Source organism: Aedes albopictus, chromosome 3 (genome assembly GCF_035046485.1).
Source record: "Aedes albopictus strain Foshan chromosome 3, AalbF5, whole genome shotgun sequence".
Taxonomy (NCBI): domain Eukaryota; kingdom Metazoa; phylum Arthropoda; class Insecta; order Diptera; family Culicidae; genus Aedes; species Aedes albopictus.
Window position 1 is genome coordinate 55,257,437 of NC_085138.1, and position 22,391 is coordinate 55,279,827.

Below are 22,391 nucleotides of genomic sequence, written 5' to 3' on the forward strand. Positions count from 1 at the left end.
GCTGAAACAAGCCGCATTTCGTCTTTACCGCGTTTTCGTATTTTTCTTTGTGTTTTCGTTCGTACTTGGGTGGAACGCTGATGGAAGAGTGAACGGTCGTCGGTCGTCAGTGACAAGCAGGGCGCGGAGGCTGAAATTTGCCGCATTTCGTCGTTCCCGCGTTTTCGTATTTTTCTTTGTGTTTTTTGTTCGCACTTGTGTAAACGATCGACGATGGCTCGGTGGCAAGAGACCACATTGCCCGCATCGTGGTGCTCGTGTTCGTCGTTATTCCGAGTTCGGAAATGCTAGTATCCAAGAGATTGTTTTTCAGTGCGTCGGGTATTCTCGCTTATGTATTTTTTTCGGATTCTTCGATGGACGATCGGAGAATCAACGAGCGGTGTGAACGAGTGCACATTTAATATGGTTGGACCGTTTGCATGCTGAGACCAAAGCCAAACATAGAAAACAAGCTGGTCAGGATTACCCGGTGAGTTCGTTCCTTATTACTTTTTATATTTGAACATGACATATATGGGGATTTCGGAGGGGTAGCCTAAGGAAGTTAAATGAACTGGTTTCCGGGCAAATGTTCGTGGGGTGGCCAGACTTTGTCACGAGATAACAATTATGTTGTTTTCCGAAGGTCTCCAGTGAATTTAGCTTACCCTGCTACAACAAACCATCAGGTAGATCATTCCGTTCCGGTATGACTCTGCAGCCATAGGTAATCCTTGCGCTGATGGTGGGTACACAATCATCATCATCATCATCATCATTATATGCGACAATTTTCTTAAATTTTATTAAAAATGTCAAAAAGTTTTACAGATGGGCATGGAAGAATTGCCAACAATTTTATTTTATTTTTCTCAATGTATTATTAAAATCAGATGTCAGTGAGTTACAGTAATTGGTGCATTAGTTACTGAGAATGAGGTGTACACTTCCGATCAAAAGTTTGGGGTCACCCCCTCAAAAACATGTCATTTTTTAAGGCCTATATCTCAACCAGTTTGCGTTCAATTTCAAACCCCTAGGTTTCATTCAAAAGATAATAAGTCAAAGAAAACTTTGAACATGTTTAAAACAAACTTTTTCAAAAAAATTGTGTATGTAAACTTAACCCAAAGCTGCCAAATTTTCTAAAAAATGAATATAAATTTACGGCAGTGTCGCTGGAAATTGGGTCGACCAAATTTTAAGATGAGAGCGGTAATATAACTCATTTTCTATTAGCTTTCAACTTCTTCTAACAGAACTTGGCTAAAAAATCTAGAAAAAAAGTTATTAAGTAAATTAACTCTTTATGTCATCGACCAAAAGTTTGGGGTCACCCCCTCAATATGATGTATCAGCCAAAAGTTTGGGGTCACTTTTGTAAAACATGGAAAAGTGATTTGGTGATATCTTCGTCATCTGCAGCTCAATTTTAATTCTGTTTGGCTCATTTCAAAGATAATTAACTAAATTTACGTTTTATGTCTTTAACTTAACGTATTTAACGATTTTTGTATATAAAAATGTTATGTAAAATTAACACATTTCACCACACTTCAAAAAATGAGGCGACTTTACGTTAAGTTTTAGTATGTAAATTTCAACAAATATGGGTGGTTCAATGTCTATGCAGTAGGTATCATTCATTTTGTTTCAAATAAGCAAAGAAGAATTAAAATTGAATGAAAGATGATAAAGATATCAACAAATCACTTTTCCATGTTTTACGATAGTGACCCCAAACTTTTGGCCGATACATCTTTTTGAGGGGTGACCCCAAACTTTTGGTCGATGACATCAAAGGTTAATTTACTTAATAACTTTTTTTCTAGATGTTTTAGCTGAGTTCTGTAAAAGCAGTTGAAAGATAATAGAAAATGAGTTAAACTACCGCTCTCATCTTAAAATTTGGTCGACCAAATTTCCAGAGACACTGCCGTAAGGTTTTATTCATTTTTTAGAAAATTTGGCAACTTTAGGTTAAGTTTACATACAAAGTTTATTGAAAAAGTTTCTTTTAAATCATGTTCAAAGATTCTTTGACTTATTATCTTTTGAATGAAACCTAGGGTTTTGAGATCGGACGCAAATTGGCGAAGATATGGGCCTAAAAAAATGACATGTTTTTGAGGGGGTGACCCCAAACTTTTGATCAGGAGTGTGTATTGGTAAGATTTTAAGAATTTGGTTTGTACTCATATGAATGATTGTTTCTTTCTAAGCTGAAACTGTTATTTGTTTGTACATAGATTCAAAGCATTTAATTTAACCAACTTCAAAGCCACTTGCTATGGCGTTATTCAAAATGATGCCCTTTGCGTATGTAAAACTGTTTCAATTGCAAACCACGAGGAACCTCGTCCGAACGAACAACCCAGTTACATATCTGTCTTTGATCCGAAGCTGGTTCATTTGAATACAAGTTTTTCATCCAGCCCAGACGAGACTTTCCGGATAAGTAAACATAGTAGTATCATACACACACCAACTATACATACACACATCCAGCTGTGCAAAGTGCACCGCACCGTAAGATCTAGCCAGTTTCCAAAGAAATAGGTCAAATTGATTGAAATATATGGTTTATCGCAGTTTCTCTCGTGCCGGTCGCCGCCGCCATCGTCGCTCGTAGGTAGACGGAGCTGTTAGTGTGGAAAAAAGATGGGATTAGTTGGGATGAAGTACGAAAAGCATCTTCCACGGTGTCTCTGGTAGAACAATATTATTTGAAAAAAATCAGTATCGCTAAAACATCCACCAATCGAAAGCTAAGGTCCTCCCCTGTCATTCTATGTAAAAATTAAAATGTTCTATTGGGGGTTCTAGAACATTTTTTTTTAAGAAAATAGTGTTTTTTCAAATTGATTTTAAATTAATAGGATCTTATCACCTCTCTCTTTCATACTTTGAAGCCATTTAAAATTAACATTCTTTCTGAGAAGGGGGGAGAATGATCGGGGATGTTATTTTAGGCGTAACATTTGAAAAGGGCCTATCTGTTTTGCGTAAACAAACACGTTTCTGTCTCTGTGGGGCCCATCTGCATCCACCCACGCACAGCAACACCCTTATCAGAAAGAGCATTCTACAAGCTATCTGTTAAGGGTGTTGATGTGCGTGGGTGGTTACAGATGGGCCCTTCAGCGACAGAAACATGTTTGTTTACAAAAAGCAGATAGGTCCTTTACAAATGTTACGCCTGATTTTTGATATTTTATTCATTCGGATTTTGTGTAAGGCGGTTTCACCCACTTACCACCCAACGCAATTTATCAAATGTTTTGCAACAAAATTTATATACATTCCGTAATCACCGAGTTTGTTTTAGATCCTATTCAAATTCAACAATGTTTTCCATTAGATAGATAGGAAAATAATCGAGAAATTGTCCGGTAGGTAAGTGAGTGACAGCGTCTGCTGGATACTTGACTGTTAAGACAACTGGAAGAATGTGAAGATGGAACTACAGATTTGATCTTGCGCAAAAGAACGTATTAAATTGATTAACCTCGTTCATCAAATTATTTATTTCAAAGCATGTTTTATCGAATTCAAATGTTTCACAATCAAAATGCATAAATGGAACATAAACCAAAATATTCTACAGATGCTCGCTATTATACATGACTGTAGCACGAAGAAGCTGCCGGTCATACGTTTCTGAGTTTTCTGGAACTTTGACACGATTCCACGCAATTTGAAAATCAAAATGCACTGCTTCGCTGGCTTGTTCGCCGTATTTGCTCATATCGCTTCCAAAGAATTCACAAAACTCGGGGACGTGGTAACGCAAAATGTGGAATTTGGAGCTGTTGGGCAATCGTGCCGCAATCCACGTTGCAACGAACTTCTCAACATTTTCCAAATAGCCATCGTGTAAGTCCTTTTGGAAGCAGCTTTTATGAACTTGATCGAATTGATCAAGTGTAGATGAAATTAGTATATCATGAATATATCTTAAGTGAGGACAACTTACTGTTCTGAGCAATCTCAGATTCCCATCCTGCTGCAAAACATGTCGATTCTGAATCAGCTTCTGGCAATTCCGTCCGGTAAATCCAAATTTGCTGTGGCGTTGGCAACTGCTAATCCTCACCCATTCTTTTGTAGTCTCTGGATCGATTGATTCTACCTCCTTGTATATAGCGTTTACTATACCAAGGGTGATATGCAAAGATGGCGGCGGGCAAATATTTACGATTTTGTCCTCAGATAGCCCACCTACCAAAGGTTCTTCAATACAGTTGAAAAACTGCTTCGCTTGCTTCGAATCGGAACCTAAACTTTTCCATCTCATCGTATGCTCTCGGATTTGACCAACAGTTCGAGGGCTGCCATGTTCTTTTGAAAGGGTGGTTTTGGATGCTGTGCAGTATGGACAATGGAAACTCGAACTATGCCCCATGATTCCACACAGGAGGTTAACAATTTTTAAATCGCCTGCCACGAAGCATTTCAAACTTTCCAAATGTAAAAGTCCCTTCCATATCCTTTCCACATTTACATACTTTTCCGGAACTCCTGGAGCAACTGCAAGCAACAACAGCATTTTTACACCGGTATCCTTGCAACGGCTTCTTTCCTCAACAACTTCAGTATCTCCGGCGATGATTGAAAGGGTTACCTTGAAAGACCCGCCCCCTCCGTCCACTCCTATCTTGCAAAATGTTTTGGCAACTTCAACCCCTCTTTTCGATATAATGTGGTCCACCAATCCTTGGACATTGTTGCAATATACTACAGGCTTCGAGACTACTTGTGTATTATCGCTCATTTCAAACGGCTGTCGAGTTACCTCAAAGAAATCCTGTAGTGATTGGTTCATACAGGTTATCGCTGTCGAGAAGTTGGGAGCAATTTCGATGTCTAACGCCCTCAAACAAGTGCTCAATTTCAGAGTACGCCTGGTACTCAAGTCACATGTTTTTTTAATCAAAAACAGATCGTCAGCAGACATGTATGGTTTTTTAACCTTTGCTGCATTTTGGTCAAACTTCCAGGTGGATGGTAATCCACGTAAATTGGAGAGCATCACCTGGTTTTCTTCACTTGTATTTTTGCTTCTCATATATTCCGCCACCGCAGAATCTCCAACAACATTACTGTTCTGAAGAATGTTCAGCATGTTGCGTTGCGCTACAGTTTTCGTACATACGTGTGGCTTACCCTTGGCCTTTTCCCCATAGCAGCTCATGCATAAGTTGCGCTGGCACCTCCTTTTCGCATTATCTGAGGAGCTTGGTCTACCACGTTTCCTTTTCGATTTCGGTGTAATAGTTATTCGTGCTGCAGTGCAAATTTCACAAGAGCAAGTTACGTTGAGCACATAGTGGCTGAGGTGCGATGCAAAGAGAAAAGAGATCGGATAAGCGTCGAAGCACACTCTGTGGAAACTATATGCAAAACGCATGAACCGTACATAGTAGATGAGTTGCGATGAGTGCGGAGATGCGATGGAGCTGCTTCGACGCATGTGAACGCAAGAGAATGCTTGTCGGGTATGGATTTTGTGATTGCGCTCGTTGTGTATGTAAAGCAATGCGGATTTAATGTGTTGGGAATGTTAGTAGGTAATATAAAATGCGTTAATAAGTTGTTGTTTTTAAACATAACTCAATGCTTTTTCACATGACTTGTATTTTGATGGACTAGACGTAATAAAAATTTATCATCCTGTCTATCGATCGCCATGTAAAATAACATATTTAATTCCATATAAAATAGTATTCTATCAAATAGTTTTTTTACAGTTTTTTTACAGCATAATTTTGTTATTATTTGTGTATAAGCAAACATTTTATTTTCTCTATTCGGGATTTAAATCAAGTGATCAATGTTTGATATGGTCGTTTGTTCAGTGCATGTTATTCATGTGCAAGTTAGAAAATTTAAGGTTTTATGGTATTCAACTTAATAGCTAAAAGGATTCTGATTGAATGGTTCTGCTTTTTTCTTTGTTAGGCAAAACTAGATCCCTTAACGAAAAGAATATGACATCGATTTCGATTGATACTCTTTTACCTATAATATATTTTGAATATTGTGTACTTATTAGAGACATCTTTTCTCGTAGATATCGTCGAAAATTTTGTAATAAAAAAACCTATACCCTTAAATAATACATACCGTAAACTGGGGTGAAGTTGATCTGTGGGGTGAACCTGATCACTCAATTACCTGCGGATATCGTTTTTCACGGATACAACTATTATATTTTAAGGTGAATATATAACAAAGCCACACTTCGAATTTTCAAAACCACAAATGTACAGAACCGAGGGTTGGTTTGCACTGAAAAGTTGATCGATTGGTCACCACCAGCGAGCCACCAATTGATCTACTTTTCAGCGCAATCCGTCTTTTGGTTCCTCAGATTTGTGCTCTTAAAAATTCGAGGTGTGGCTTCGATATATATTCACCTTAAGCATTCGCAATACAATGACGTAACATTAAAAAGGAATGGTAACTTCTTTGAAAGTCAATATCCGTGGGTATTTGAATGATCAGGTTCATCCCAGTGATCAACTACACCCCAGTTTACGGTACTTGCCGAATTTTTGTTTCTTTTTGCCGAGGTCAGCACAATCAAGTAATGTTTTAATGCCGAAAATCAGTATAACACCCTGGCCAAGATCACAGGGTTCGGCGGTATTAAAGTGAAGGATGTTAATTGTAATTCTTGTAATGAAAATATCACCTTTAACACTTTAATGCGCCTCCAACGGTTCATTGCGAACCGGCTGCTACAGATGGAGTATGGCTGATTTTTCAGAAATGCTCGATAAACAGGAGGGACCTGCTGGGGCCTAGTAGTTTCTATACCCAGAAAACAGTTCCGGTCGATTGAGTCTGGGAAGGTTTCGAGAGTCGTTGTGAATCATAATACAAATTTTTGTGTTTTGTGACGAGTCTCGGAATATTTTTTGAGTCAGCAGACTTTGAACTATTTCCTGGGCTTCCCACTATTCGGTTAATTTTAACAAATACACTATACAAATACAAATTCAATTTAAATATGAAATAATTAGTAGTATCTCGCTTATTCAATTTGCTAATGCATAGTTCTCAACATTTGATGTGCTTTCGTGATTCAATTTTCTCTATAATTTTCAATATCAATTTAAAATAACTAAGAAACTAATAGTGGGAAGTGCAGCATTTAACAGTGCTTGCTTATAGATTCGAAGCTAAGGTGTGATCAAGACGAAACCGACAAAAACTGACTACTTCGACTTTGACTAACGTAGACTATTTATGACAAATTAGATATCTTTACATTTTTCGACTGAGTGTATGAAAGGTTTTCTTTAATATGGACTTATTTGGACCGATGCTGATAGTGCTAGGGATGTGGACGAAATACAACTTTCAAAGATAATAAAAACAATACTAAAATGAGGATCAACGAAAATGGACATAACAAACACATCGACTATCTAACAGATCATAGGCACACCAAAGATTCCTGATTTATACACAGCATAAATATAAACAATAACATTCTTTAAACATTCACATGACAAAAAACAAATACAAAATCGACCATATGACAAAACCGAAACTTTCACACCTTCTACCGTAACCTTCTGAGTCAGTACGCAACAGTGTCTTACTGGACGACATGTTCCGTGCACGGCTGGTGAACTGCTTCTGAAGGATTACGTTCTCTATCCTATCCAAAGGCCTAGTGAACTGTCGTTGTCCGCGCAAACGCGAGACGCTTGTGCGCACAGTGCTGGGAGAGGTTTCTACGTCCGTCGGCGTGCCGCTAGGAACCTTTGCAAAAAAAAATGCCGAAAATCAGTATAACAGTCTCATATTGATTTAAATTGAAATGAACAATCAGATAGCCCAGTCCGAAAAGTAAAAATATGTGTATACATAAAGACATCGGTCACGCGAATATAATTACATTTTATACATTCTTTTCTCAAATAATTAATTCAACAATCTCAATCTTGTACAGTTACACCAGATTTTTTTTTTAACTGGACGGTTTTTGCTATTGCAACAAGATCAAAACTGATTAAGTTATAGCAAAAAAAACGGCCCGCGCAAAACAAAAAGCGGATGCATTTTATCTTTCCGTTCTTATAGATGAAACGATCATTTCACTACCCACATCCAAAGAAGCGCTTCAACATACAAGCGACTTCATCGATCAAATCACGCGAGTCGTTGATGCGCACGAAATAGGCGAAAAAGAATGTGAAAACAACATGCGCACCCTCATTGCAAACCTCATGCACTATGCAGGCATGGAAATAATCGTTCATGATTCATTCATTTCGAGCTCTCTCACAAACATTCTCGCGGAACGAAACACAATCCCAGCAATCCTGTACATAGTGTGTTACGCACTCAGGCGAATGAAGGGGAAAAAGCAAATACACGAAAATTATGGCAGCGTTCATCGTTGTTCAAGTTCACCCGTTGACTCACTCGGTACGGGACTGCAATCGCAAGGCGAATGTCTTGAAAGGATCACACGTGAATGCATTCCTTCAATCGCGGCGATTCTTTCGTTTCGTTCGTCGTACTACTGCTGATGCTGATGGTGCTAGTTTTATCTATCCCGTTTGTTGGGGGTATGAAGCAATTGCGTGTTTTAACTAATTGGGAAATTAACTAGTATCGATGGTAAATATGAAAGGGTCTATAGATATCCACGTAATTTGAAATAAGGCATTTTATTGTCAGATTTCTTGAAACGTAAACACCGCGCGGTCGTTGAAATGTTTCAAAAAGGGGCTTTGCACAAAAGTTCACGCGGTCTATCCTTTTCTAAAGGAACAACCGCACCGTAGGAAACGCCGCAATGTTATTTCCCATAAGGATGAAGTAAACTGGGAGTGAAAACCGCGGCTGTACCTTTCGGAAACGATAGGTCGCGTGCACTTTTGTGCAAATCCCTCAATACTAGTGCATGTGGATAACATCGCCAAACGTACATTATTTATTTGGGCTTCTAGCAAAGATGGGCTTATTTCTGATTTAGGAAAACAATGTTATAATATAACCGGAAAAGGGCAATAAATTATCAAGTTTACATACTTGACAAAGGAAAGAAAATACTACCGCTATATTGTACCGTGTTTTAATAGATCAGGAGAATTATTACTCTGGTTTATTTATGTTTTTAATGTTAACCAAAGAGGAGTACAGGGCAAACAAAAATATTTGTCACTCTCAAAAAACAAATCAAAGAAAAAGCCGCAATTTATTTGTCGAAAGTGGCAAATCAGGCACAAATCGGCGAGTTTGATCCTCATCAATGTCCCGGCAGCGCGGTAGACATGCATGCATTCAAGTACCCGAGAAGTATGTAGAAATATTTTCTGATAGAAAGCTAGCACATCTCATCATGATACATGGTACAATAGTAGATATATTTTACCGAATCAACCGTTTCCGCGCCGCACCATCTGCACAATGTCACCGCCAAGGTCAACGCATTTTCCCCCTTTGTCCTCGCACGACCAAGGAAATATAACACGAATAGACATGCTTTACCTTCCCATCTAGTAATAAAATAAGAAAACGCACCAAACCCGCAAAATAATATTGTCAGAACAATCACGCGAATGCAATCTTTCATTCACACTGAATCTAAAATTTGATTCGTGTGTGAACGTTCGCGTAAAGATTCATTGAATCACGGCCCAACCGAAAAACCACGATCGACATGATTCAATTGCTTCGGTGCCATTCTCTTTATGCAATCTTTCTTTCTGCAGTTCATTTGTATTGAGACTCGGTGGAGTTCATTGGAACGGTTTGATCCAACCGTGAGCGAACGATACAAAGCAATCAAAACAAAGAGCGCAGTTGGCAAGATGAATGTGAGTGAATGAATTTTCCCGTGCCTGGCACTATGGCCTATCAAACATCCCTCTTCTCATCTCATAACTTATCGCAGCCGATCGCATCTCACCTTACCCACTATGGTCACAGCCTTATGCTGCTTCGAGTGGTCGATTTTACATTGTATTTGTCCGCATACACCGATACAGGTTCATTACTATCCCTGAACGTATGGACTACATACGAACAAGCTCGACAAATATTTGTTGGATAATACCAACTTATGATTTTAATGTCGGGTAGAAAGTGCTGTTCAATAATATCAATCGCATTTGTTGATAGCGGCTGAAGGAAATTCTTCTTCAAACACAATATGCAAACTTTTGTACGATTCTCTTCGTGACCTTTTTGTTTCATGTTGCAAATTTCCTATTTGATATATAAATTTTCAAATGTCAACATTATAATCCTACTTCGATTTTTTGTAATCTTACCTGTTTTCGGAATGACAAGATACAAACCAATTTTTGCACCACTTTCACAAAATAAGCACTGACCTGTCCACGTTGGAATTCAAACCGATACCTTCATTCTTCATAGCCGACTTTGATGAAAAATATACTGAGTAGTGCTGCCAATAAAGATGAATACAATCATCATCATCTATACGAAGTCAAATGTATGACATTTCAGCCTTATTTGAGTATTGTTAAAGTTTGCTATTAATTTCTATAATTTAGAATCAACCCTCTGTAATTTTTTAAGTTAATTTGCTAGCGCGCTAGCGCTGAGAGTGATGAATATAATAATCATCAATAAATTAACTCTTCCAAGTTCACAATTCAGAATATTCAACTATGTCTTTTCTATGCCTTTCCATAATGTTCATTAGAATGTTACTTCATTGAATGTTCTTATATAGCTTTGAGATTTTTTTTTCATACTAGCAACACGTAACAAATAAATAACTTATTCGAAATAAAATCATGGCCTACTATGGCCAAATCGAATTGATGTCTCATGCATGCTTGTACCATTCGCAACATATCACTGATAAACCTTTGCCATATGATATCAAAAATATATAATTTATAAAAATGTTCTAGAACCCCCGATAGAACATTTTAATTTTTGCATAGAATGACAGGGGAGGACCTTAGCTTTCGATTGGTGGATGTTTTAGCGATACTGATTTTTTTTTTTCGATAATATTTTTTCTCATAGACACCGTGCTTCGTCTGCCGGCACTGACTGTCGTCTGGAGGATTTACTGATGGCTAGCTACCAGCAGGGGTGTTTGCTCGCTCACTTAAACCAATTTCAACGTGAGAGCTTTTGTGCAAAATCGGTTGTCTCCGTCCGTCAACGTCTCGGCGTCAGCTGTTTCTGCTATGGTGGAAAGTAGGAAGCTCGCACGGTGTGTTGTGTAGAACAACTTTATAATAAAAAAATAAGTAAGTCTGAAATTTTGCCCAGTGATACTTTGGGCCATTCCCTTCAATTTGCTGGGTCGGTTGAAAACATCCATCGGGGGGTCTAGAACAAAAATTTTTTTTGAAGGTTTTTCATGCAAAAACAGTTAAAAGCGCATATTGTAAATTATTGCATCTCCTACAAATATTCACAACTTTTTTGTCTTTGAGGATAGAACCATAACATTTTCAGGCGTTTCGAAGTAGTATGCGTAGATGACTGTGTGAAAATTTCATTAAAATATGTTGAATGGTTTTCAAATAATAGCAAAACTATCAAACGCATTCTAAAACACTAAGCTTAGTAGCAAAAGTCCAACAAAATATCTATATTTTTTATATAATAATAAATGAAACATTTTTAATTCTAAGGACCTTGAGTCATTATGATGGCGGTATGTACTGCGAAAACTTGTTTTTCAAATAATGAACATTTCCATAGTCAAATACATGAAAGGAAAACACACACATTGCCATTATGTAGCTTTTGACTAAAGTATTAATTATTTATCTCAAGAACGCGGTTTTGCGTATACATGTTTATTTTTTTCCATTTTTTTAAATGATTAAGGTCTTATCTAAGTATCAGATTGCAAGCAAAAGGCTTTAGAAGAGCGTGGCGCAATAATTTGGATTACAAAAAAAACTGTTTGTATTTTTTTTCGAAAGAAATAGATTTATGTTGAAAATATTCTACTAGTCAACGACGCCCTAACAATGATCAATCACTCTTCCTCATGCTTGAAGGAAACCACAGAAAATATTTTTGAGACATCATATGCAAATCGATAAGATTATTTAAACCATTGTTATCAAATTGTTTTACCTTGGCTTTATGCTGAACAGCCTAATTTTCATGCCTAATTTAGAAACATTTTCAATAAGTACTCCGTTCTTTTAACTCTTCTTTCAGAACTTATTATCAGTTATTTGTTAATAAACGGTGGCATAAGTAATAAACATCATATTGCTATTAAATTTAAAGACAAACCTAAGTTTAGGTCCAACAGCTATGTCAAATAGCGTGGAATAATCCGGAAACTATGTTTAGTACCGTAAAGTTGCCCTTGATCGAATATTGCCCAACTGAATTCTGTTTTGATTTCAGTTCTCGTTATTGTGTCCTGTCTTGGTTTAATGTGGACTCATACCCACAACTTCAATGTTATTATGAAGTCTTTAACAGAGTTAACTTGTTTTTATTCATTGACTAAGGTGAAATACTATTTAATTTTGAGCTTGTAAACATTAATTCCAAAATAATTTAGTTTCTATACTTTTTCTTCGAAACAGAGACGTTTCCCAATCCTCGAGTGCTTTTCTTAGCTTACCAAATAACATTCAAATATTTTCTTTAGGGAAGGCCGACATGCTCAGCAATCATGATAATTGTGTTTATTACAGGATCCGTAATAGAGGCATACTACTTGTACTTGTGAACATGTATACGCAAAACCTCGTTCTTGAAATAAATAATTAATACTTTAGTAAAAAGCTACATAATGACAGTGTGAGTGTGTGTTTTCCTTTCATGTATTTGACTATGTATCTGTTCATCATTTGAAAAACAAGTTTTCACAGTTCTTCCATCATAATGACTCAAGGTGTTTAGAATAAAATATGTTTCATGTATTATTGTATATAAAAATATAGATATTTTGTTGATCGTTTGCTACTAAGCTTAGTATTTTTGAATGCGTTTGATAGTTTTGCTATTACTTAAAAACCATTCAACATATTTCAATGAAATTTTCACACAGTCATCTACGCATACTACTTCGAAACGCCTGAAAATTGTATGGTTCTATCTTCAAAGACAAAAAAGTTGTGACTATTTGTAGGAGATGCAATAATTTACAATATGCGCTTTTAACTGTTTTTGCATGAAAAACCTTCAAAAAAAATTTTTGTTCTAGACCCCCCGATGGATGTTTTCAACCGACCCAGCAAATTGAAGGGAATGGCCCAAAGTATCACTGGGCAAAATTTCAGACTTACTTATTTTTTTGTTTTAAAGTTGCTCTATAAACACACCGTGCTCGCGCTGCTTAGGGTGCCACGCGAAATAAAAAGCGTTTAACACGCGTTGATGAGATCTTTTCTCGGCAAAAACTCCGGAATTGGGTCGGAATTGTTTAATAACGAATGATTGTTCGCTGTGATGAACCTGGCAATAAGATGTACCAGGGCAAAATCTGCTGAAAATCGTTAATCGCAAAACTCTTTGTTACAGTACGCTACGCACAGCTTCAAACAGTTCTATTATTAAAACTGACCAGATCTCCAATCTGAGCAATTCCAATGAAATCGAAAATAAAATAATAATACATTAAGCCAACAATCAGAGATAAGTTGATAGCTTTCTCTTCAAACGTGTGTATACTTTGCGCAAATGTGAGCACTTGCATACCGAAATCGAGATGCACTGAAGCGAGTGCAATTTGTTGAAAGTTTTTTTTTCTTTTGCCTCCGTAACCGTTGAATGTAACTGGGTAAACATTATTGTTGGGCAGCAATGCTGATCGAATTTTAATTCACGCCGCCCACATACACATTTCAGAACTGATGCAGTCACCAATAAATTGTTATCGAAATGGTAGATGACAAAGTAAAAAGCCATCGGCTTTATCATTTCTTGCTGTATGGGTATTTCCCTTCGATGACGAGTTTTGAATATCTATATATTAGAATTTGATAAGAATAGCTATGGAATCACAACTTGATTTATGATTCAGAATGAAAATTGATAAATACAACTGAATTAAAATATTAAAATATGTTTTTTTTTCAGAAAGTTCGTTGCACATATCAATTGTCAACTTCACTAAAAGTATACTCTGTCGCATTTGAGCTGTAACGTTACGAAAACAAAAAAATAAATGCTCGAACACTTACTCTCAGCCATCTGGAAGATACCAAAAGCCACAAGCCTCATCTGGGCTTTTCTTTACTTCGATACATTGACCTACACAGTAAATTGCACTTCATCGCTATCGCAAAAGACGTGTATAGCAGTATGCATCCACCACAAAGCATCATCGCATCGGATCCATTTCGGTCGACCACCGACCGTTGGCTATAATAACATACTATCGCTTGAAATCTGCGTACGCATGTAGGTATTATGCGCTTTCTTGTCAGTGGAATTAAATGAGCGGTTTTTTTTTTCAATAATGCGTCTTCTGTGGTGGCTCTATATCGGACCACCTGCGGGTAAATAATTTAGAAAACAAGATCAACGTACGCAGTCAATCAGCAACGGTTTATGTGGGACAATCAAACAGCTATGGGTGAGTTGGTTTCATCTAAAGAAAAGCGTTTTATTTTGTTTGTCAATGTTCTGTTTAGATGCTACGTCGTATTTCACTCACGCCATTTGCTAGAAAGCAAAGATAATCGTACATATCGTAGTTGCTACTCCGTGACTATGACCAGAACAAAATGTACAGAGAACCAATGAATGATGCTTGGGACTAGCTCACCATTCCCAATGTACAAAATTCGAGAGTTCAACATTTGAGTTGCGCTGGCCACGTCCTTATGGCCAGCGAGAAAAGGAAGGAATGTTAGTTTGACAATGTTAGGAATGTTGGGAATCCCCAGTATCTTCACAGTTGTCTCGGGAAGGAGTATTTGTTAGATTAGAGTAAGGTGCGAATCTAGGAGTCACCTATTACGTAACGCTGAGAGGGGAGCGATGTGTTACATTGCACACAAAATTTCAAAATTTCTCATACAAAAACTGTTACGTGGGGGAGAGAGGGGGTCTAAAATTGTCAAATTTTGCGTTACGTAATATTTGAATGAACCCTATGGTAGGTGATATGTTTCACTCCATTGATTATAAGAACATATGTGTTGCGTTAATCGTTGAACAAGCATTCCGATTAATAGCGTCGCAGTAATCACGCCACACAGGGGCATTTGCAGCAAAAGTAGTTGAATATTATTCGCGCCCACGCATCTTAACAGCAAAAAATCGAGCGATACTAACCTAACATAGGAGCAATGCAAAGATTATTTAAAAACTATCTACGCAAATGATAATTTCAATATATGTTGTACAACAATCTCGTAAGCCACTCCGTATAGTATGCAGTAAACACGTTGAGAGTGGAGTGACGTTGCTAAGAAAGTTAATGTCACTCCGTTGAAGCGGCTCGCAGTTATCCCAAGTAACAGTGAATGCCTCTTTCAGCAATACATGGATGGCCGAATATCAAGTTGAATAGAATATGTTTCATCTGTGTAACCAGCTTTTAAACAGCTACCAATATACAGGATTAATCATCTGTTGTTCAACCTTAAATCAAAAACATAATATAGGTGTGTATACATTATGTGTGGTGTAGGTGCTTGCTAAGGTGAGTGACTTTAAATCAGAAGGTCCGAGTTCAATTCTTAGATTTTCCATAGAATAATTTATGCATTTCTAAACATCTCTGGAAATAGAAAGCCGCAAATGGTAAGCAATGCATATGAAAGTGTTTTTTTCTATTTTTATTTTAAATCAAAATAAACAAATTTTATTGATTGTTGATTCAGCGCATATAAAGCCTTAATTCAACCCCTAAATGCACTTCAAATCAGCTAAAGGTTGAATAAAATCACCAAAATTAGATGTTTAGGAGCTGAATAAAGGATTGTACCTCTTTTCCTCAGCTTTTGTTTAAATAAAGGCTGCTTTAAAATAACTACGAAAAAGCTTGTACAGCATCAAATTGTTACCTAGAATGTGCTTTAGTTGGTTAAAGCGCAGGTATAGCGAATACGAGTTGTGTATTCGAATATGACCAGCACGTGATTTTTTCACAAATTCATCTCTCAATTGGTTAATTAACAACATTCTGTGCCTTCTAATTACAAGTTTTCAGTAACTTTGCAACCACTGACACGATTGCTAGTGGATGCCTACTAGTAAACCCAGGTTTACTGAACAATTCATAAACAAATCGGCAATTCAAAACCAGATAATCTGTTTGCGCCATCATTTAATGCTAGAGCTAGATGCTCCTGAAAAGAAAATGCTTCCAAGATTTTCAGCGAATTTTTTTAAGGACAGACTTGTTAGAATCCCAAAATGGCCGCCACCATGGCCGACTTTGGCACCTACTCACGATTTCGAGTGCACAAATCTCTTCGTAAACAAAATCAGCACACCTGATCTTCTTATTCTAAGCTTATTACAAGTGAGCAAGAACAGAATAATCAAATGCGCTGTTGTTTGAAGCTTGCTTCTTGAGATTTGTGCGATTGAAGTTCTGATGCACTTTTGAAGCGGGATTTCAAGACGTTTGTCCTTAACGTGTCACTGCATAATCGTCTCCCTATAAGAAATTTGACATCGGCTGTTTAATGCAGTCTCAGGATCTAAAACCATTCACTATGGAATTTTTGGAATGGGGAAGAAGGCTGGTGACCATAATATCCAAGATGGCAGTCTAAAATTCAAGATGGCGGCTCAATATTAAAGATGGCGTCTGTTTAATGGTGGTTTAGACCCTAAAACCATGCAATATGGGTATATTTGGTATAGGATGTCTGGGAATCCAAAAAATGGCAACCGAAATATTCAAGATTGCGTAATAAAATTCAAAATAGTGGCTCAAAATTCAAGATGACGGCGGTTAATGGAGTTGTAGGTCCTAAAACCATGCAATATGGGTATAGAGTAAGGTGGGGCAAAAGTTCGACCTTAGTTGAAAATTCAACCTATTTCAAAAAATCGAAGCAGATAAAAATAAATAAATACCGTGTGGTGATTCTACCATCCATGAGCTAAAATTTTGCTTAACAAAGTTACGCTAAATGTCTTTTCAATTTTGAGTTACAACACTTTTTATATGTGTGTGTTTTATTCGAACTCTTGCCCCACCACTGGGGCAAAAGTTCGAATCTAGTGTTTGTGGAATTTCGCTAACCGTAGCACACTATTTTGACACTTTGGTAATAGGAATACCTGAAACCACTTAATATTTGATGTTAGAACTGGAATACACTTTAGAATTCGATTTGGATTTTACCCAAATCAGGGTTAAATTTACTGCACCAAAAATTAGTAGTTTTCCGCCAAATTCAGATAAAACAACATTTTTTACAACTTTAATCGAATTTTCTCACTAATTCCATCACTCTTGAAGATAATATGTGCATTTTGCAGAATTTTAGATTTATACCTAAAGTTGCCACATGACTCGAACTTTTGCCCCACAATTCGAACTTTTGCCCCACTATGTGTAAAATACGCTTTCCAAATCTTTTTGCAAAAAGTTATACATGCTAGAGCAGCGGTTTTCAGATCGTGCACCGCGGTGCACTTGGTGCACCGCGAAGCCATGACAAGTGCACCGCAGCACTAGTATAAAGTATAAATTTAAATTCATTAGGTACCTATTTCATGAAAAATAATTCAAATTAATTAGAACAACTGAACTATTATTCCAGCCGGCGAGTTACCCTTGAACCCAGGAAAAACCGTCTCAGATATTCGCGAAGAATCATGGAACAAGTCTGCCGAAACTCTCCTAATAAATATATTTTTTTCAAAAGCTCGTAATCGATGCTCATAAGTGCCTATCCTACAAGGCATCTGCAATGTTTCTTCAATGAATGGGCTAAAAAAACTCGGAAGAAATCTTATTGATATTTCTGTGGCTTTGCTTAATACCAGAGAATAAATCTATCACTGATCTCGAAATCCTTCCGAATTGACAAGAGTGCCTGGATAGAATTCATCAAAAACATAGCCAATATATGCCAAAGTTCTGAAAATAAAGCTGCCAAGTGTCTTGTTAGATTTTTTTCAGAAATCCAGCAGCACAGACAAACAGACGTCTCACTCTACTCACTTTTCATCGTTACCATTTTTAACGGTTAGTTCGAATATTTTGTAGTTCGCAAATCACTCGATCACGGCGCTCGTATCGTTTGTACTCCTGTTTGACGTTTGCTCACTACCGCCACTTACTGATTGGTTTGCGTAACATAGCTTGGTTAGCATTGGGCGATTAGGTTTTCGTGACGATGACTTTTATCACAATTTGTTCCAAGTGATACGTCTGTTTGTCTGTGCCAGTAGTCTTGGAAAACGTCTATCAAAAAAATTCTAGTGGCGATTCCCTACCTGTCGAACGAACGTTAATTCCTGAATTGTCATCAAATTAGGTCGTAATTTGTAGAAAATCACGAGAATTGTCGTTTACGTCCATTTTCAATTTGATTCTAACCCTGAATTCTCCGCAAATTCCAGTTTTTGAGTCGTAAAAAGTAAGGTTACGAGATGCTACTGCTAGAAATAATTCAGTAGTCTTGGAAGAACTTCACCGAGGTTCTTAAAAACAAAACACTACTAAGTCGGCTCAAGATTGCATTCAACATTTATAAAGATCTTGTCTGAAAGTTTCCAGAAACATTCTGAGCAAGAAATATTCCAAGTGTCACTTCATCATGCTCCTATAAGTGATGAAAAAACGCAAGACAGTGTCATAATTGGCGGGGAAAAAACTTATGACGAGTGTATGCACCTTGGAATTGCTATGAAAAATACGACAGCTTTTTTGACGGATTTGGAATTGTTTTTTTTTTTTTAACAATATTGAACATGTGCACCGCCGACTGATTTATTTCCAAAAAGTGCACCGCGAGCCGAAATGTCTGAAAACCCCTGTGCTAGAGCATCTTCAAAATATACCTAGTTACGCCCCAAAATAAAATATCGAATTCGATTTCATTAAAATTTCATTCCATGCGTTGGAAGAGCCATCGCATGATACAATTTTTTGATCAAAAACCAACATTTTGTCATAAGTTCTCGAAATTTTGATCAATTTTCATAATTTTTGGAGTGAAAGACTCTTTTTAAAAAAGGGTTCGAACAACCTTGACACCCGAAAGAAATAATTTGAATTGAGCTCAAAAACTTCAAAAGAAACTCTTGCCCCACTCGAACTTTTGCCCCACTTTACTCTATTTGGTATAGGGAAGGAGTTTGGAGTCCAAAAATGGTGACCAGATTATCCAAGATGGCGGTCTAAAATTCAAGATGACGGCTCCAAGTTCATGATGGCGTCTATTTATTGATGTTTAAGGCTCTAAAACCATGCAATATGGGAACATTTGGTATGGGAAAGATGTCTGGAGTCAAAAAAATGACGACATAAGTATCCAAGATGGCGTTCTAAAATCCAGAAGGGCGGCTGTTTAATGGGGTTTAGGCTCTAAAACCATGCAATATGGGTATATTATTGGTACCGTAAACCGGGGTCAAATTGATCTCCGGGTCGAATTGATCAGTGGTTTTTATGTTAGATCAAGCATAGTTTAAACAGGGTCCTCTTATGTATTATGCTATTGGAATCAAATACTAAACGATACATGTGAGGAAACTATTTAAAGTTTGCTTTATCTGACTGAAAAACGTCTGATCAATTTCGACCCGGAGATCAATTTGACCCCGGTTTACGGTATATGGAGGATTCCCGGAGTCAAAAAATAGCAACCGGAATAATCAATATGGCGGTCCAAGATCTGAGATGGCGGCTGTTTAATAGAATTTAGGCTGCAAATCGACGACGATGAAAAAATCAATAACTAGTTGTTATTGAGCTGGATTTCCAGGAAGTCGACTCAATTTTTGGAGAGTGCGGTTTTTTTGACGAAGCAAGTGCGGGAAAAATATGTTGGGCAAAGGAACTGTGCCATTGTTTTTTGAACTGTGCGGATACATCTGAGGGAAAGTTCCGAAGTCAAAATTTTGCTTGACTTGCTCAAGATTGGCGACCTTCAGGACTTTTATCAATGAAACCAATGAGATCTTTCCAATTTGATTGCATTAATCTGCTTCAAGATTCATAATCGTAAAATAAATTTAAATTTTTGAGATGGGTTATCATTGAGCTGTCTCTGTCTCACCCGTCCAAGTTCAGAAATGAAGTTTGCGATCCTATAACTATTAATTTAGATTCAGTCTAATCAGTTTTGCCTGAAAACCATGTTCTGACATCATATGCCAAGCCTATTTCTTTTCACTGAATCTTACGCAGCTTAAAAATAAATAAGCACTCAGATGGCGAGTCTGCGAATTAAGTTTAACATATCTTCCAAAAGCATCAGGAATTCTGTGATTTTTTCGTAAGTTTGATAGATTTTGCGATGCACTTTTTCATGTAACTGTAGGCAGTGTTGATAGAAATTAACTGTCAATTTCTGTAGAATTCCTAATAAAAAATTGGTCAAAATTTCAGCGTTTTTGATTGACGCATAAAAAATTATAATCATTCAAATGAAAAATTATTTTGACCAAAAAATTGCTGTACGGACAATTGTTCGATACACTGTATATCATATATCCACCTCAATCCCTGTTTCTAATGTATGATGTAGTGCAATGGTCAACACTTCTACCATTTCAGTCGCTGCGTGATTGAACGTTGATGGTCCCATTCATCGGTTCAGGCAAGGCCAACACTGCCACACGAAAGTCATTTCTGATCGTATAATGTCGGACACTCATCAATCAGACAACCATTTTTTTTTTTCCTGTAATAAGCGAAGTTAATTTTTGTTGACTCATAATTAGCGGAGCTGCGATGATCGGCTGGCTGTAAACAATTAGCTGCTGCAGTCATATATCACAACAAATGCCGCAACTTTGGTTGGCGAAAATTTTCGGTGAAAGTGAATCTGTTGTGGCTGATTCGGTGCCGTTCAGTATCCAGTAGAAAGTAATGATTTTTTTTTGATTTTGTTACGTTCACAATTCACTTTCGGTTGTGTGAATTATGCATTTCTTCAATTAATTGTGTAATTTTTCAGAAAGTTTCGCCGGTTCAGTGTAATGAAATAAACAAGTCTATGATTGTTTTTTTTTTATTAAAATAATGACAGCGTTATTGCAAACAACCGTCGTGGCTTAATATTTAATTATTAAGCAGTGGTCGTAGTATTTAAAGTTTCGAAGCGTGAAAGGTAGTTTAATATACAGTATACACTAAATTTTCTCTATCTGTATCATATTGGTACCAATATGCATTGCAACATCGAACATTAAGAACATCAGAATATCAAAGATTTGGATTCATAATAAACAAAATAATTTCATATATTATTCAGATTTATACATTTCTTAGGAACTTTGTATAACATTTATTCGTTGTTATGATCAATATAAAATGTTTGCATTAAAGTATATTATCAAAGTTCCTAGATTTCATACAGTTTATTTTGCAGATTCTAGATTTGGAATGACACTAAATATCGCGCTTTTAGGTATCTATTGAATTAACCTCTTTTGCTGTCCGAATTGTATCAAGTTCCAATAATAAGGTCATTCGTTTACAATTTACCGTCAGCTCAAATGCTAAGACTCGCAAAACATCTCAGCTACCAACTCAGGCCAGCGCGCAGAAACTGTTTTGTCTTTCACAGTCTGATTCGCGCTACAATCATAAAAATGAACAATTTATTAATTATTTCCCGCGACCCCTATTCTCATCACACCTCTTTTTCTCTTTCTCTCCTCATTCGCACAGGCGGTGAAACAGTTCATAGACCTGATAAACAGTTCCAGCAGCAGCAGTAGCAATGACCCGAACCGGAAGGCGGTCACACCGGCGATTGCGACCAAATTCCTGCTGGCACGTAAATTCGACATTCCCCGGGCAGTGGCTCTGTACGAACAGCACGAGCTCATCCGGCAACGGGAGGGTCTGTACGGATTCGATCCCATGCTGGATCCCCTGAGAGCCGAACTCGAGACGGGGAAGTTCACGATACTGGTAAGTGGCGTACGGTCGATTCAAAAACTAGTTCAAAAATCGGTGCAACCAAGTCTAACCGTTCCCAACTGATGTCATCAATTTCAATCATTAGTCATTATCTTTTTCGGTAGTTTATGGTTACGCTGCTTCAAAAGACCATGATCCAATTTGGTTGTGTTTTATGGAGTGCTTCTTCGCTACGACGCTGGCGTGAAGATGATAATTGCGTTTGTAAACCAACCAAGCAGGCAAGTGCCTTCCTAGTAGAGCTGAACCTTTTACTTGAGGCAAGACTAACTGAACCTTTGTTCCGGGGTTAGGTCCCCTTTCAGAAGAAAGAAAGGAGAAAGAAACTGGACTAAGCCACTTGTCGTCA

General features: G+C 37.3%; 1 protein-coding gene across 2 annotated transcripts in view; it reads left to right on the forward strand.

Moving 5' to 3' along the window:
• The window catches only part of LOC109411331 (tyrosine-protein phosphatase non-receptor type 9), a 272,596-nt gene that overhangs the window by 110,849 nt on the left and 139,356 nt on the right, over positions 1 to 22,391 (forward strand). For both annotated transcript variants that reach the window (XM_029870818.2, XM_029870809.2), the window contains one exon: positions 21,788 to 22,033. In XM_029870818.2, the coding sequence (XP_029726678.2) occupies positions 21,788 to 22,033 (246 nt within the window). The remainder of the gene's footprint in view (positions 1 to 21,787; positions 22,034 to 22,391) is intronic.